At 27.0% G+C, this 16,146-nt stretch overlaps 1 protein-coding gene across 1 annotated transcript; it reads left to right on the top strand.

The window, feature by feature from the left end:
- Positions 1-10,547: 10,547 nt before the first annotated feature.
- On the top strand, positions 10,548-13,387 carry LOC113364003. Its single transcript, XM_026606466.1, has 6 exons — positions 10,548-10,660; positions 11,351-11,458; positions 12,445-12,540; positions 12,796-12,912; positions 12,992-13,093; positions 13,171-13,387. Exons 1-6 carry the CDS (start codon positions 10,579-10,581, stop codon positions 13,353-13,355), a joined length of 690 nt encoding a protein of 229 aa, XP_026462251.1. The 5' UTR covers positions 10,548-10,578; the 3' UTR covers positions 13,356-13,387.
- The last annotated feature ends 2,759 nt before the right edge of the window (positions 13,388-16,146 follow it).

A 16,146-nucleotide genomic window follows, 5' to 3' on the forward strand; every position in this document is an offset into this window, starting at 1 on the left:
CACTTAACGAAGAAAATAAACAGCAATTATTTATCACTAATAAATATGAATAAAATTAAAAATCTATAAATCTATACAGATACATATGTTATATATGTTATGTATAATGAACAAGAATGTAATCAAGCGTGGGTTTAATTTTGTATGTATAAGGAAAGAAAAAATAATTATGATATTCGCAATATTCTGTATGTGATAGAAAGACAAACTTTTATCCTGACATATATAACAATCTGCTACGTTTAATAGTTACAAACGAATGTTTGCCTACGGCAAATATAAGATACTTACATACTATAGCCGGAATATAGTAGGTAAAGCTCTATCTTTGTACATAATAATATGATTTTTTTTATTTTAGAATTTTTGTTGAAAACCTATAATATTTATAGATGTTGGTTTTCATGAAAATGATATAAGATAAGAAAAATAATTTCTAATCTTTTAGTTGATATATATATATATATATATATATATATATATATATATATCTACTTGTTTAGACTTAAGTGGTTTTCTATGCTAATATGTTCCACTATATTTTATAAAATCTATTCAATTAATTCATAAATCAAAAATCAACTACAAATACCTAAGTCTCTTTATATGTTTGTATAAGCTTGCATGTATATGAGTATAATCTAATAAATCGGTAAGTGAAAATACGTACAAAAAGTTAATGATCTGAAAACCTATAATTCAAGTGTTTTTCAATTTGGAATATATTAGAAACAAGATTGTGTTTTCTTTGCAACTAGATGGGGAATGCCAAAAAATACTTACAAATAATCCTGGCTCAAGATCGATTGAAGCGTATTAAAATACTTAATTGATTCTTTCGGAATAAATTATCATAATTCGTTTGTCTGCCATTAAAAGCAATACTCAAACGCATAAAAATTCTATAATACTTTGCAATACTGTGTTTAGAGGATTTGGAAAGTATATATATATTCTTATTATACACTCGTTATTTTTTAAATCTTCGATTTTAAATTTTTAACGTATATTTGATCAAAATGCTAAAGCAATAAAACTTTAAACAATGAAAAAATCTATTTTTAAATTAATAATGAATATACATAATTACATTGTCTAGAAAAAAGTATGCAGATATCTAACGACTTGAAAGTTATGAAAAATTAATGAGTGTTGAAAAAGGATCTGAAAGAGATCAAATGTTTGGTAAATTAAAAAATAATGATCTAGCATTCTTTATAAATGACTTGTGTCAACAGTTTTTTTAATTAAATTTATTTGAGCATATCAATATCTTATCTCAGTTTATATGCACCAAAAATTTTTATAAATAAAATATAAATCATTAACTAAAATCAAATATTTATTAAAAACTATTAATAATTCTGCTGGGCTTCTAAAGTAATAAAATTCCTTATGATAATTATACAATTATCTTATATTAATGAATAATTGTAATAAAGTGAATGTAATTTGATGTTATCATATATTAAATTATCTACCGAAATATTTAAAGTCGTGATTGCAATTATATTATCCAAAGTGATGTATATTTATCTGAGTAGTAATTCATATAAATATAAGATTATTGATTGTTTTAATTTGCTGAAACTTTATGTTATTGTTTTATTTTACTGATATCAATAAAACTCATTTTTATTCACGATTTTTCAAAGTTTATTTTAGTTATATCAAATTATTTCTTCTCCTAAAATAATTTATTCCTTGTTTCTAGATGAACTTTAGGCATTTAATGTAGGCAAAAATTTCATGTGGGCTATGGTAACATATAGTGTATCAAGGAAACTCAATGTATCAAAAAAAGTGTTTTTTTTTAATTTTTGGGAAAACACTATTTTTAATGTTACACATACATGACTGACAAGGCCCCATAATAATTTTTTTTTCCTTTCTGCCAATTCGCGTATGTCAGACATATTTATCTGACATGTAGAACTTCTTAGCATCAAACACATATAATTGATATAGAGATCAACATGTTAAAGTAATGTTTAAAACTTCTATTTCTTGGACTCAAAGAATTCACCAGGAGCTTTATCGGTTATAACCGATATATAAATATATAAATATATTATTTCTGATTTAATTGTTCAAATTGAATTTATTATTTTTTGTAACAAATGTGACTGAAAACGCGTTAAAGCGAATTAAAAAATGTTTAAACATCAAAACAGTTTAGTTTAAATTAATTTCTGTTACTTCATTCATATTATATTTTTCGTTTGGTTTTAATTATGTATCATATATATGTATATATATATATATATATATATATATATTAGATAACAATCTACATACCTCTAGTAATTGAACTTTTTCTAATAAAACTATGCATATAGAAATTGGCTCAAAACGTTGCAAAAATCTTAATCAATCAATCACTGCTGTCAATTTCTTTACTTTTAAATATTATTAAAAATACTTAATATTGATAATAAATTTCTAATAAATAAATAAATCATTTGTTATGGTTTATCAACCGATTATACCGTGATTCAGAACAACACTGGTTGCTTTAACGATGATGTACAACCACGTGAATGCAAGGTTACGCCCCCCGTCAACAACCCCTAACAGTAGCGGCGAATTAAATGCACCTCGATAGTAATTTAATAATTAAATCGATTGTTATAATCTATATTGTTAATTAATTAATTGTAATTATGGGTAGTGGGTGGGGTATGACACTATGACCTAATAACTATTGGATAAATATTAGTTTTTTTTTCAAAAAAAAATAATACTTTGGATAATTTTATATTATTAACATCCTTATCTCTTAAATCTATTCATATGCACAATTTATTGCTAGATAATTACAAATTATTGAATTAAAAAAAACTAAAGTAACCAGTAAGTAGTATGCGGCTCTGTGACTGAAGGTGAATGGCTGAATTTTTTTTCCATTGCTCAATCAAATATCAGATAAATTTTTTTAATGAAAAAAATATTTTAACAGCTTCATTTTGAACTTTTTTTGCTCCTTTATCTCATTATCAGTAAATCTTTTTATCGCGCATTTTTAGTGAAAATTAAAAGATTTTTGAAAACATTTATATATTAATAAATACGTAATGATTATAATTGTTAAATAGATTTTATGTAGAGCATGATAAAACTTAATAATACAAAATATAGTTGATATAAATTGAATATTATAAACTATATCGTAACGATATATATATATATATATATATATATATATATATATATATATATATTAGGGCGAGGCACAAAGGTCTAATTTGATTTTGACCCCCTATTTTACAACAAATGACACATATCACACGAACAGCTATTTCAATATGTTCAGTAAAACTCACAACTTTCATGGTATGAAAATGGTAGAATTCATCATGGTAGAAATATGTTTTTTTTTTCAATTTGTCAGAAGTTTTTTCTCCGGGTCCTTTTCACCCTATAGGCTGAGCAAAATTCGACGGTCAGGAGGCAATAGGTCCAATATCTTATTTTCAATTTTGAAAAGATTTTACGGAATATTATTAGCTACATTACGCAACCAATACAAAATATATAAGTTTTATGGGTACATTTTCAAAAGAGGTGCAATGTATATAAACTTGATCTGGTATTTAATCAGAAATATTCATCAGCAGAAATGGAATATTTATTTATTTAATTTATCTCTTATAAAATTACTTTCCGAACTAAATTTACTGTTTTATTTGCGTTTTTTATTTTCACCTTTGCCAGAGTAAAAGTTCAGTTGGTCCATTTTACTCCACCCAGCTTTTATAAAAGTTTTATAAAAAAAGTGGTAAATCTATCTTAAAACTAGTGGGGCGCATGGCACCGTGCCTTAAGGCACATTGCTAGAACTTCCCGTACCAAGCATACGAAACGAATGTTTTTTGAATTATTCAAATCGCTTCATCCGTGTTCCCGAAATCGTCGACGAAAATTTGTATCCGACAAATACACACACACACATACATCCATTTTTTATAAGATATGCCAAAATATTCAGAAACCTCTGAAACGTAAAGATATATAAAAATTTTAATTTTCGATTTTTTTGCGATTACTATAACTTATCCTACGGGAAGTTAATTAATAATACATCTTATAAAACAATTATCTAACGTATACTTGGAAATTATATGGAAACCTCGCAAACAGTGCTTACAACTAAAAATCCTAACAACGAAAGAAAATACTTTTGTTATGGATTTTCAAAATTTGTCGTTTATCTTCTGTTAGCAACGTCGTAAGATTTGAGATGTTTTTTACCATTTTCTTTCAAATATTGTTGTTGAAAATTTTTTAAATTGACTTGCTTTTAAAATATTGGTAGAAGACCTTTTTATCTACGGATGCTCAACCATATATATGAGTTATTCTAACTCGGAGTCCAAAAATGAGTCGAGTAACCATATTTTATATCGATTTCAATGCCTGTTTTCGGCGACAAAACAAAATCTATTTACGATAAGCTTCTAATACATTATCATAAATTACTATCTAAATAATAATTTCGACCAGAAGCATGTCGACATTCGGCCTACGCACGTATAACATGCATGTCGGTTGCATAGAATCCATTATGGATATAAATATGCGCCGCATGATTCGTCTACGCTAATGATATCCCGTCAAGTTGGAAATCTTGGGACGGGAAAAGCCGGAAAACATGAAGAGCGCATGTTCACGGCTTTCACATCGGTTAGAAGAACATCACCGAGTTTTATGACTTCATATGATCTAATGTATTATCATTCCGGATAAAGAAAATTTTCAACTTTTCCGTTAGGTGAGAGTAAATATTTGAGTAGTATTGCTGATGATAATGTTATGTCGTATCAACTTGTTGACTTATTTCAGAATGTAGATAAAAATTTGATTTGGCTTTGTCATTTTTAGCATTCAACCACTTACATAATTATTTTCCCATAGGGTAAGTTATAATAATCGCAAAAAAATCGAAAATGAAAATGTTTATATGTCTTTACGTTTTAGGTGTTCCTGAACATTTTGGCATACCTTAGAAAAAATGGATGTATGTGTATATGTGTGTGTGCGGTTACATTTTTTTCGACGATTTCGGGAACACTTAATTATTCAAAAAACATTCGATTTCTATTGATGAAGAGACGTGCTGATTAGTTTTTCGCAAAAGCAGGTTTAGCCATTTCGAAGATACGGGGCAAAAAGTGCCACAAACGGTAACTCAGTTTTTATCGGTGCATCCGATTTTAATAATTCAAAAACATTTTACTTGTATTGACATGATTGATGAAAAACTGATTGAAATTTTGGACATACAGGTCTAAAAAAGTAAAAAAAATGCAATTTGGCGGTCAAAAATGATCATTAGACACAGGCACATCAAATTATCAGATATTTTATGGAGATTTCAATAATATGTTTAAATTTTGTTTATATTTCTAAGGGTTCCGTAACATAGTTTGTCTGTTAGACGGCGACGCGACGCTTACGCGCTTCGATATTTTGTCTCTCTGCAGCTAAAGCAGTACGATTGCTTTGAAAAAAATTCAAAATTTCCCAAATATTTCAAAACTCATTTCATTTTTCTACAAGCAATATTTGTATCGGATTTAGATCTTTTATTCCGGATTTTCTCGCGTATTCGAAAAGTACAGATTTAAATGAAATCTTTGCAATTAATTGATAATGAAATTACAACACCCATCAAATATCTGAAAATGATATATACGAGTATACTTATATGAAACAATAGGTTATAAATGAGAAACTTGCCAAATACAAAATTCTAAAATAGTCTCTTACATTAAAAATTTTGAACCTTTATTTTCAATATCACGAAAATTGACAAAATATATGAATACGAACAAATAAGTGATTCTTATTTTAAATTACTTATGAAAAAAATTGAATAGTATTTTATTCATGGCCCAAAGCAAAAACACATATAAAAAAAAATATAGGATGTAATATCATAAGACATCATGAGTAAAAGCAGAATAAATTTATAATAATAAAGTTTTTACTGAAATGTGCAAAAAAAAATTTTTTTTTTAAAATATAAAGGTTTTAACTCAATTGTATTTTTAAAAAGTATTTGTTTTTTTAAAATCACATTTAAGATAAGTATAAGGCCTGTCCTGATATTGCAAAATTATTCGGCTACAAAGATATTAGCTGGGAATTATGCTGATTAGTGTAATGATCTGGGCCGTTGCTTTATAATTAATGTTTGAAAAAAATCTTTTGATTATTTTGAGGAAATTTTTCATGAACTTCTGACCTTGACAAACATCCTAAAATATAATGTGCCTAATAATGGTTTACCTTTAAATTATTTTGAGCTTGGAATAATGGGATATATTCTAACACTTATAATTGATAGATGTAAATTTTTTGCATATGTTAAAAAGTTTTGGCATCTTTTCTTAAGATAAAATAGCACTTACATTTACAAGTGCAATATTTTGAGAAACATTGTATTATATATTACATAAAACCGCGTAATATTTGGTGTATTACATCCAAAATTATTTCCACCGTATGGGGTCTTGATTAAAGCCTTCGCCCAGAGTACATATTTTATTTAACAACAAGAATGTTGACTATACTATCAAAAGTAGTATATTTTACTCAAGTTTCAGACTATTCATGAATGATTTCCATGAATGGAATAGTACGCTTATTGTTTAATTAAATTCATTTGATACACCTTGCGATAAAATGGCAATTAGGGTAAAATATGATAACGGCCTACCTAGGCGAAAGGCGGGTGACTCGCACAACTATTAATTAACGTCATTTATTTAGCATATAAATATATAGTCGTCAAGTGCAAATTAACATCAACTGTAATGCAATATTGAATAATTGACGGAAAATCAATATCACGTTGACATCAAAAGTTAACTTGACGAGGTTTATTTTCAGCGTCGCTTATTAATCTTTAACCAAATTAATTTACATTGAGTTTGACAGGTCGAAATATTGATAGTAAATGTCAACATTTATTTAAAATTAAAAATTGTATACATTAAATCTAATAGTTAATAATTTATCCATCAAAAAAATAATTATTTTAATTTCAAATGTAGTTTTATTTTTTGATTTACTAAGATTTCGGATTTATGAAGTTAATTAAGCTTCCATTGTATTATTGTTACATATACTCCTTTGTATTAAATTTTGATACAAATTTACTTTTTCAAGCTCTTAGTAGGTAATAATAGTGCTTATGGTGTGTATACAAATAATTTAGTTATTCAAATGTGTTAATCTTAAATCAGTCCAATTTGACTTTGAGTAATTATAATGTAAAAACCAAAGCAATTATTTCACAACAAATAACACATATCAAACAAACATCTATCTGGGTTAAAAATTACGATATAATAGCTACATTATTCAACCAAAGTAAAATATAAATTTTATGTGTACATTTTCTACAGAGTTGGAATAACTATTTGTTTAATTTTTCTTTTGTAAAATTACTTTTCTTAACATAATTTACCTTTTTATTTACTATTTGTTCTAACAAATTGCCAGCGCAAACATGCATGTTTGAAAATAGAGGGAAAAAGATGTATAACCAGTCATCATTTTAATTTTTACAACATCGCTTTCAAGAGAAAAATTAATTTCTTTCGTTTTTTGATTGTTTGTTAATTTCGTTTTCGCTTTATTTTTTTATTTGTATTGTTAAATTTAATTTTTTTTTTTCATATAACCTCTATAAAAGCTTGGGGTGGTATAAAAAGAATCAAATGAAGCTTTGCGCTGGCATTTAAAACCATGGTTTTAAATAATTCCTAACACTTTATTTGCTTTTGAAATATCGGTTTACCTGTGGAGCCTAAGTCTACTTTATTTTAAATTTAAATTTAGTTTATTAAATGAGATAATATATTTGACTTTTTTGAAGTAAAACTTCTTTAGGCGCGATATGGGTGTAAAAATTTCTTTAGGCTACACGGGTGTAAATCCGTACAAATGCAACGAAAACGCCAACGTGAAGTTGAACACTACGACGCCATAAGCGCTGATGTCGCGAGTATCCACTCCCGTCATGTCATGCGTAAGTCGAGCGCTAAACCCTATATGAACTTGCATTAATTGAATTACGTTTTTTACAAAAGAAGAGGTTGCCGTATTATGTCCTCATGGAATAAGACTTTTCTTAGAGAATAAATGTGTCATGGAATATAATAAATTTATACTGAATCTCGTTGAAGACAAAATAATATCTACTGCCACAGATATTTGTGTAGGTTGCCATGCGACAGATCAACAATCATACATTCGTCAGCAGTTTCACAAAAATCGGTTATTGATACCGGGGGTTTGCCGTATGAAATAATTTTAGTTCTGAATAAATTTTACATTATAACAACTAATATTGATGTAAGTGATGGCTTAGCTCATGGTTGTGTAGGTAAATTAGTGTACATAGAACGTGGCGATAATGATGAACTTCTACGTTTATGGTTTGAATTTCCTGGTAAGATAGGTAACAAAATAAGAAGAAAGCTGCACATCATATTCAAACTCTTAATATCAGTAGGACAGCTGTGCCGATTCTCAGGAGATCTTCATCTATTCCAATGAATAGAAATAAAATCATATTTGTCAAAAGAAATCATTTTCCTTTAGTGTCTGCTTGTGCACTCACAATACACAAATCACAAGGTGGTACTTTTGATAAAATTGTATATGAATACAATAAAACATATAATCAGCAGCTTCTATATGTTGCATTATCACGAGTTACCAGCATTAATGGATTGTTCATCATTTCAAAAAATTTTATCATGGAAGAAAACGGCCAGCAGGATTAATGAACTTAAAAACTGAATTCCAAAGACTTTCAACTTGTAGATTAATAACACAAGAAGAAAAATTGAGTGAGATAATAAGTTTGAACGACATTTCATTGTTTTCCTTTAACTGCCAAAGTTTACGAGCTCATTGGCCTGATCTGCAAGATAAAGTGCTACAACGTTGTACGTTTTTGTTATTTTCGGAAACTTGGATTAATAATGAAGAACGAATTGATATTCAGAACTATTACTGCATTACTCAATACAAACGATCGGACTCAAGAGCAGGTGGTGTAGCTGTCTATCATTCATGTTCAGATACTCTTCATAATGCGACTCCTATGCAGTTTCTTGCGCCAACGATATTACTGGATATTCCTAATGAAATTACACAAGTAGGTGATATTACACACACAGAATCAAACATTAATTATAGTCGTCCTTTACATTTCTCCCATAAAAACATATCAAATATTATTAAATTTCTTCATCAGCAGTTACTTCATTTTTCTTATGAGGGTGCAAAACTTTTAAACACTAATCACAACGAGATACCATTAATTCTTGCTGGAGATTTCAATGTCAATTTTCGTTCAGAAGAATCTCAACCATTAATTGATTTTTTAAATAATAAATTTAATTTAACAATGAATAATTCTCCATTTGAATCAACCACAAGATATGGCACGACTATTGATGCAGTTTTCTCGAGAATGTACATAGTTTACAAAGCAAAATTTATGTCTCTCATTTTAGTTATCACAAACCTATTATATCATATATGCAATATCATATATGCAATTAATCTATCGCTGTTGTTTTAAACTGTGTTATTGATTGTTATATTGATTATTATAAATGATTTTAAAATTCAAATATGATGTTTTTTTTATTTTTATCTTAATTGCCTACTCATACAATATTACAAGTTTTACTTCAATCGCGTGTGATCCTTACGCGCACTCTTTTTTTTTAAATTAAGATCAGCCATTGTAAATAATATTAAAACAAATTGAAAAAAAAATAACTTAATGCCTACATATAGAATTAAATTCACATATTTTGACGATATAGATTGATACATTGATATAAATGTTTATCTATTGCATTATTACCAAAATGAATTCCTTAGATTTATCTAGTTTATAGTATGAATTGCTAAATAAATATATGAAAAATGTAACATTCCCAAACTTTTGCAGGACGTCAATGGATATTTAATAATAATAAACATTTGGTGGTTATGAATTATTTCGTTGATTGCTCAATAAATTGAAATATGAACGCAGTAGTACAGCCAATATCAGATTAAACACATGTAGTTTGCAAGAATGCCAAACAAATTCTGATAAATAAAAAAAACTTTTACATAATATATGTATTATATTTTTACAAAAAGATCATTTTCTTGTGATAATCAATTCTTAGCAATATCATCAAATTAATGACAATATGAGATAAATTACTATAGAAAGAAAAAGTGTACATTGCGAAAAATAGATTAAAATTCTATCTAAAAAAATTGAAGAAGTGACGTGAACTTGCTGTTGTGAGTATGTAAATATTAAGTATGTAAATATTAAATAATATAAGTAACACTTATTAAATAAATCTGTTTCTAATTTTGTTGCATCTATGAAATTATTGATTTTATATTTATTTAAAATGAACTGATATGTGGAAATGTATAGTTGTTTTCAATAATAATTGTTTCTGTGCATAAATTATAAATATGTGTATAATTATAGAAATTCTTTTTCAGAAATTAGAAATACATTTTCAAATATTAGAAACAATTATGGAACTGAAGGTTTTGACTGTCGTATTACTATCCATTATACCTAAATTTGAATTTATTCTAATCGATTACCTGACTAGTGGTGAGTTGTGAATTACGTGAAAATATTAACAATTTTGATGAAAATAATATTTTTTAATAAATGCATAAACTCATCATCAATCTACTTAATTTTATATAGTAATATATTCATCTCTAAATAAAGTTATTTTTTGTTTATGTTAATTAAATATATTTTTAATAACAATTAAATTTTTTAATCTTCAAAAATACCAATTTATCAAATTATGAAAACTATTTACATTGTCAACTTGAATTTTGTACATATGTTGATACAATATAAGAATATTTTATAATTATAAATTTATCATTATAATACATTGCAAAAGTGAATTAAGTACATAAAATAATATATTTTCAAGTCTTTGTTAATTATTTTTGCTGTCAATCATTTGCAATCCCCCGTAGACCCAGAAATAATCAAAACCACATACCCCGCGGCTTCCTGATAGAAATATGAAGAAATAATAGATCTTATATACAATCGTGTGTTTACATGAATACACAAATATATATATATAATATATATATATATATATATATATATTTATATATATATATATAGAATATAAAAATATTTTACATAGTGTATATATAATTATATAATATTTATTACTTCATATGAAAAACGTATATTTTTCTATATCGTATAAAGGAAGTATATTATAAAATGTTTGCCTTTTTTACGAATTTAAATACTTTGTTATTTCAGATTGTATACCTGGAGAAACTTGGAAGGAAACATGTAAAACTTGCCAGTGTTCAGATACCGGAAAACCTATTTGTACTAAAGATGTATCCGCATGTAAATATGTTTCACGTAAGTTTTAGTTACCGATTTTTTATATCCAATAAGAAGTTTTTACAGGAATATATTTAAAATTATTATTTGCACAATATTTTTATCGAAAGCTTTTTCAAATAGTACATTTCACTAGAAGTGGCTGCATATATTATCACACAGTTTTTAATTCATAATATGATTGAAGATCTTTCCAATTTTGTTAATTTATCATTTAATAAGTAGCTCATTGTATACTAATAGCAATAAATTCAGAATTAGTATATGATATTTTGAGCTAGTGGATAAATAGTGATTTTTTGCAATATCTAAGAATATTCGTCAAACACACATGTGCAGACATTCCAGAGTGTAGAAATGGCTACATATGTATTCAATGCAGGCTATTTTGAAATGTACGGTACTAGGTGCCACTTTTTAAAATCATATTTTTTGTTACCAAAGTTTGATTGATAGTATTAATTATTTTTAGCAAAGGTTGCGTTTCTAATAATTTAGTTTGATTTCTAACTTTATTATCTAACATAAGTCATAATTTAATAAACATTTTGTAAAATATTTTTTGATTTATTTATAAATAACCTTGGGTGTCCAGCACTCGTGGGCATCCCCCAATTTCCTCACTAAACATGAGTGTTGTAGTTATACGATAATATTTTGAATAAATTTAATACATTTATATAAATGTAGAATATACATTTAAATAGTACGTAATAAGCGCTCTAAATTCATATGCAAAATTTTGAGAATTATTAAATACAAGCATATAATCTAATTGTACTTATTTTTAGAAATATATGAGTTAAATTATTTTTTTATTTATTACAGCATTTATTATGTAGAATGTACATTTAAATAATACGTAATAAGCGCTCTAAATTCATATGCAAAACTTTGAGAATTATTAAAGGCATAAGCATGTAATTTAATTGTACTTATTTTTAGAAATATATTCACAAATATATAAGTTTATATAATTTGTAAAAATCTTCTTATGATTTCAGAAAGATTAAATTTGCCCGCTCTTATCTTTACGGATACTCACAGATGCCATAAATCAGGAAATCGTTCTATATGTGTCGAAACTGCTTTTCAAGAGGGTTTGTCTTGAATATTTTGCAAATCATGTTTTAATAAAATATTCATAAATCATCTTGTTTCAAATACAACACTTAGAATTTTCTGGGTCTTTAATAATGGTTCATTTTACTAGATTATTATTATATATTATACTTATTTTAAAAATAATATAATTATCTTAAAAAATCTAAATATTTTGATAAACAAAACTAATCCAAAAATATGCTGATCACTAAAAAATCAATTTTGATAAAATTTGATTTTACTATTTTCAGGTCTGGGACATAGAAAATGCATGCCGGATGGTCTATTCTTCTACGATAGTTGTACCTGGTGTGGTTGTATAGGAAGAAGGACTAGATGCATGCCTTTGCAATGCAACAATTTAATAAGTAATGAATATACACTATTTGCACTATAGTTTTAATAATTTTAACATTAAGGCATTCAGTTGCATTATGTTTTTCTCAGGTCATTGCAGAATGAATGTTCAAAACTATCACGGATGCCATAAATGCGATTGTTCTAAAACTTTGTTCAAACTTTGCATACCAGACGCAAATTGCTTAGACCGTTAGTGATCCGAGACACTATACAATATACTTTTAATTAACGTGAAAAAATACTATAGATGTTTTATTTTAACGCAGGTAAACCTGGGCGTTGTCCAGCACAACCGGAAACGACAGGAATAACCGCATCAAACCAATTATGGTGTGTCTTAAGTTTAAGACAGGAGTGTCAACATGATGCACAATGCCCTGAAAATCGTAAATGTTGTTTGCAAGGATGTTATTACAGATGTTTGCTACCAAGAAGAGAAGACGAGGAATAGAATTCCTTTTCTTTATTAATTTTTGTTTCTGATTGAAGACTAAAATGTAATACGAATTTATATAATAATAAGAATTTTATTGCTTAAATGCAAAATGAATTGAGAAAAACCATTTTATTTTTTTATCATTCTTTAATTATATGTATCATTACAAACGTATCTTTTTAATAAATGTTAAAAATTATAATGTCCAATTATTTGGATCTTTAAGTTATTGGCTGGAAGTTGAAAAGATTGCATATTTCATTGCACTAAAATTTAATATGAAAAAAACTGGCCATAAACCGTCATTGTAAAGGCTTATATATAAATATATAAATATATAAATAAATATATATATATATATATATATATATATGTGATTTTTTGAGTTATTTTGAGTTATTTTTATGTCTTCATTCAAAAAATCCCAAACAATGGAGGCCGTCTTTATCAACATAATAATAACTCAAAAAATCCCAAACAATTCAAAACCATGTTAATCGAGCATATAAATAATTTAATCATAATATAGATTTTTTCAACCCAAAAATTTTTCATTCTGAAGAGAATGCAATTAAAAGATTTGCTGAAGGGTTGTTTTTGCAATTACATAACGACAGGGTCATAAACGAACAATTAGACAATACGGCCCTGAACGAAACGAACACATGGTTTCTTAATGGCGTGTCAAAATTTCTTAAAAAATAACAAAATCCCATCGCTTTTTAAATTTTCCAAAAAATATCAACACATGCTAAAAACTGCTTTGAGAAAAATGTGACATTTCTATCCTAAACTCCGAAGAGTAAATACATAGTTTCGACAACTTGTTAAGTTATCATGTTTATTTGTGTGTTTTACCATCTGTGATGTTGAAAAACATATTGTTAACCAATGTGCACATATTCATACCATGGGTTAATAATGTAATAATGTTTTCGTTTAGGTAACAAAATTGTAAGTGTTTATTATTATTATTACTATTGTTTTTCTATGAAATTTCTTACATAATATATATTTAGTTTTAATTTTTATATTTAAATTGATTGCCACTGAATGAAGGCTAAGATGCTAGCCAAAACGTATGGATTATAAATAAATTTCTAAAAACTCTTACTATTTTTATTGATGTAACGCCCGACTTTTTAACTTAAATTAAACACACACACACACACACACACACACACACATATATATATATATATATATACATGGTCTGTTCAAAAAGTACCCGGAATTACTAATAATTAAATTTCGCGGGTCTGGAGTGTCTGATTGTCAAAATTTTTTTTTTATTGTGTTGGTATACATGCCCCTAAAGTATGATGAAATTTTCAGCTATATTCACTGTTTACTTTGTCTGTGGTAGTCGCTAAGGTTCGACGTGTTTTTCTGAGCTCGGCGATTTTACAATGGAAGAATTGAAAAAGTCAAAGAATTTGTATTAAATTTTGCGTAAAAAATGAAATAAAGTGTTGCAAAGTGCAAAAAATTCACCAGATATGGCTCCGTGTGACTTTTTCCTATTCCCAAAGTTGAAGAGACCCATGAAAGGACGGCGGTTTTCCTCGATTGAAGAAAATCGCCGAGAGTGCTCAAAGACATATCAAAAAGTGAATATCAAGGGTGCTTCGAAAATTGGAAAAAACGCTGGCATAAGTGTATTATATCTGGGGGGGACTAGACGAATAAATAAATATTTTTTGAAAAAACGAAAATTACGAAAACTTTTTGAACAGACCTCGTATATATATACAGTGGCGTCGGAACCGTGTGGGCTGTGTGGGCTTGAGCCCACCCATGAATTTTGATGGGGGGGCTCAGCCCACCCATCAATTTGAAAAAATTATGTGGACTAATAATATACTCTAAAAGAAAAAAATATGTGGACTAATAATATCTCTAAAAAGAAAAAAACGAGCCCACTGGCTGTCTATCAAAAAAAAAAAAAAAAAACGAGCCCACCCATCAAAAATTTGGTTCCGACGCCACTGTATATATATATATATATATAATATATTTATATAATGTTTATATGAACAAAACAGCACTCAGATTTGTTTAACACAACTTTATTTTATGATTACAGACGTTTCGAGACCATGGTGTGTCTCATCTTCAGTGTAATTTCAAAAACAGTTACTTATATACTACACATTCTTTAATAATTTATTTAAATTTTATTTAATTTTTGGTATACAAAAAACACCAACTATTCCTTGCAATGCTTGACACAGTACTGTGTAAATAAAATTTAAATAAATTATTAAAGAATGTGTAGTATATAAGTAACTGTTTTTGAAATTACACTGAAGATGAGACACACCATGGTCTCGAAACGTCTGTAATCATAAAATAAAGTTGTGTTAAACAAATCTGAGTGCTGTTTTGTTCATATTAAACAATTAATATTCGTTCCACTCATATCATAAAATTCTATATATATATATATATATATATATATATATATATATATATATATAAATGTATTTATAATGCACCTTTGATTATAACTATTTGGCCGAATAGTAAGTTACTATTCGGTATTCGGCCGAAAATCTAAGCAGTGCCTAATATGCCGAATACCAAATAGTAACCGAATATTCGGTGCATTCCTAAAAAAATACACGGACATATAATCGACATATATATATATATATATATATATATATATTTATAAGATTTTATTATATACGAAATATTTGTTATAAATAATTATTCAATAAAGATTTAAAAAATCTGTTATCCAAGTCACATATGTCGCACATGGCAATACTGCGCAAAGTTCTTTTTCTTAAATATTACTAGA

Source organism: Ctenocephalides felis, unplaced genomic scaffold (genome assembly GCF_003426905.1).
Source record: "Ctenocephalides felis isolate EL2017-DRISC unplaced genomic scaffold, ASM342690v1 CF-g0.4_SCAFFOLD_00845, whole genome shotgun sequence".
In the NCBI taxonomy this organism is placed as follows: Eukaryota; Metazoa; Arthropoda; class Insecta; order Siphonaptera; family Pulicidae; genus Ctenocephalides; species Ctenocephalides felis.

What these genes read in the sequence shown, in the direction of transcription:
- LOC113364003 (XM_026606466.1), top strand. Translation starts at nt 10,579, where the DNA reads ATGGAACTGAAGGTTTTGACTGTCGTATTACTATCCATTATACCTAAA. An exon ending in CGAAACTGCTTTTCAAGAGG is followed by an intron (nt 12,541 to 12,795) that starts GTTTGTCTTGAA and finishes TACTATTTTCAG; the next exon opens with GTCTGGGACATAGAAAATGC. An exon ending in GCAATGCAACAATTTAATAA is followed by an intron (nt 12,913 to 12,991) that starts GTAATGAATATA and finishes TGTTTTTCTCAG; the next exon opens with GTCATTGCAGAATGAATGTT.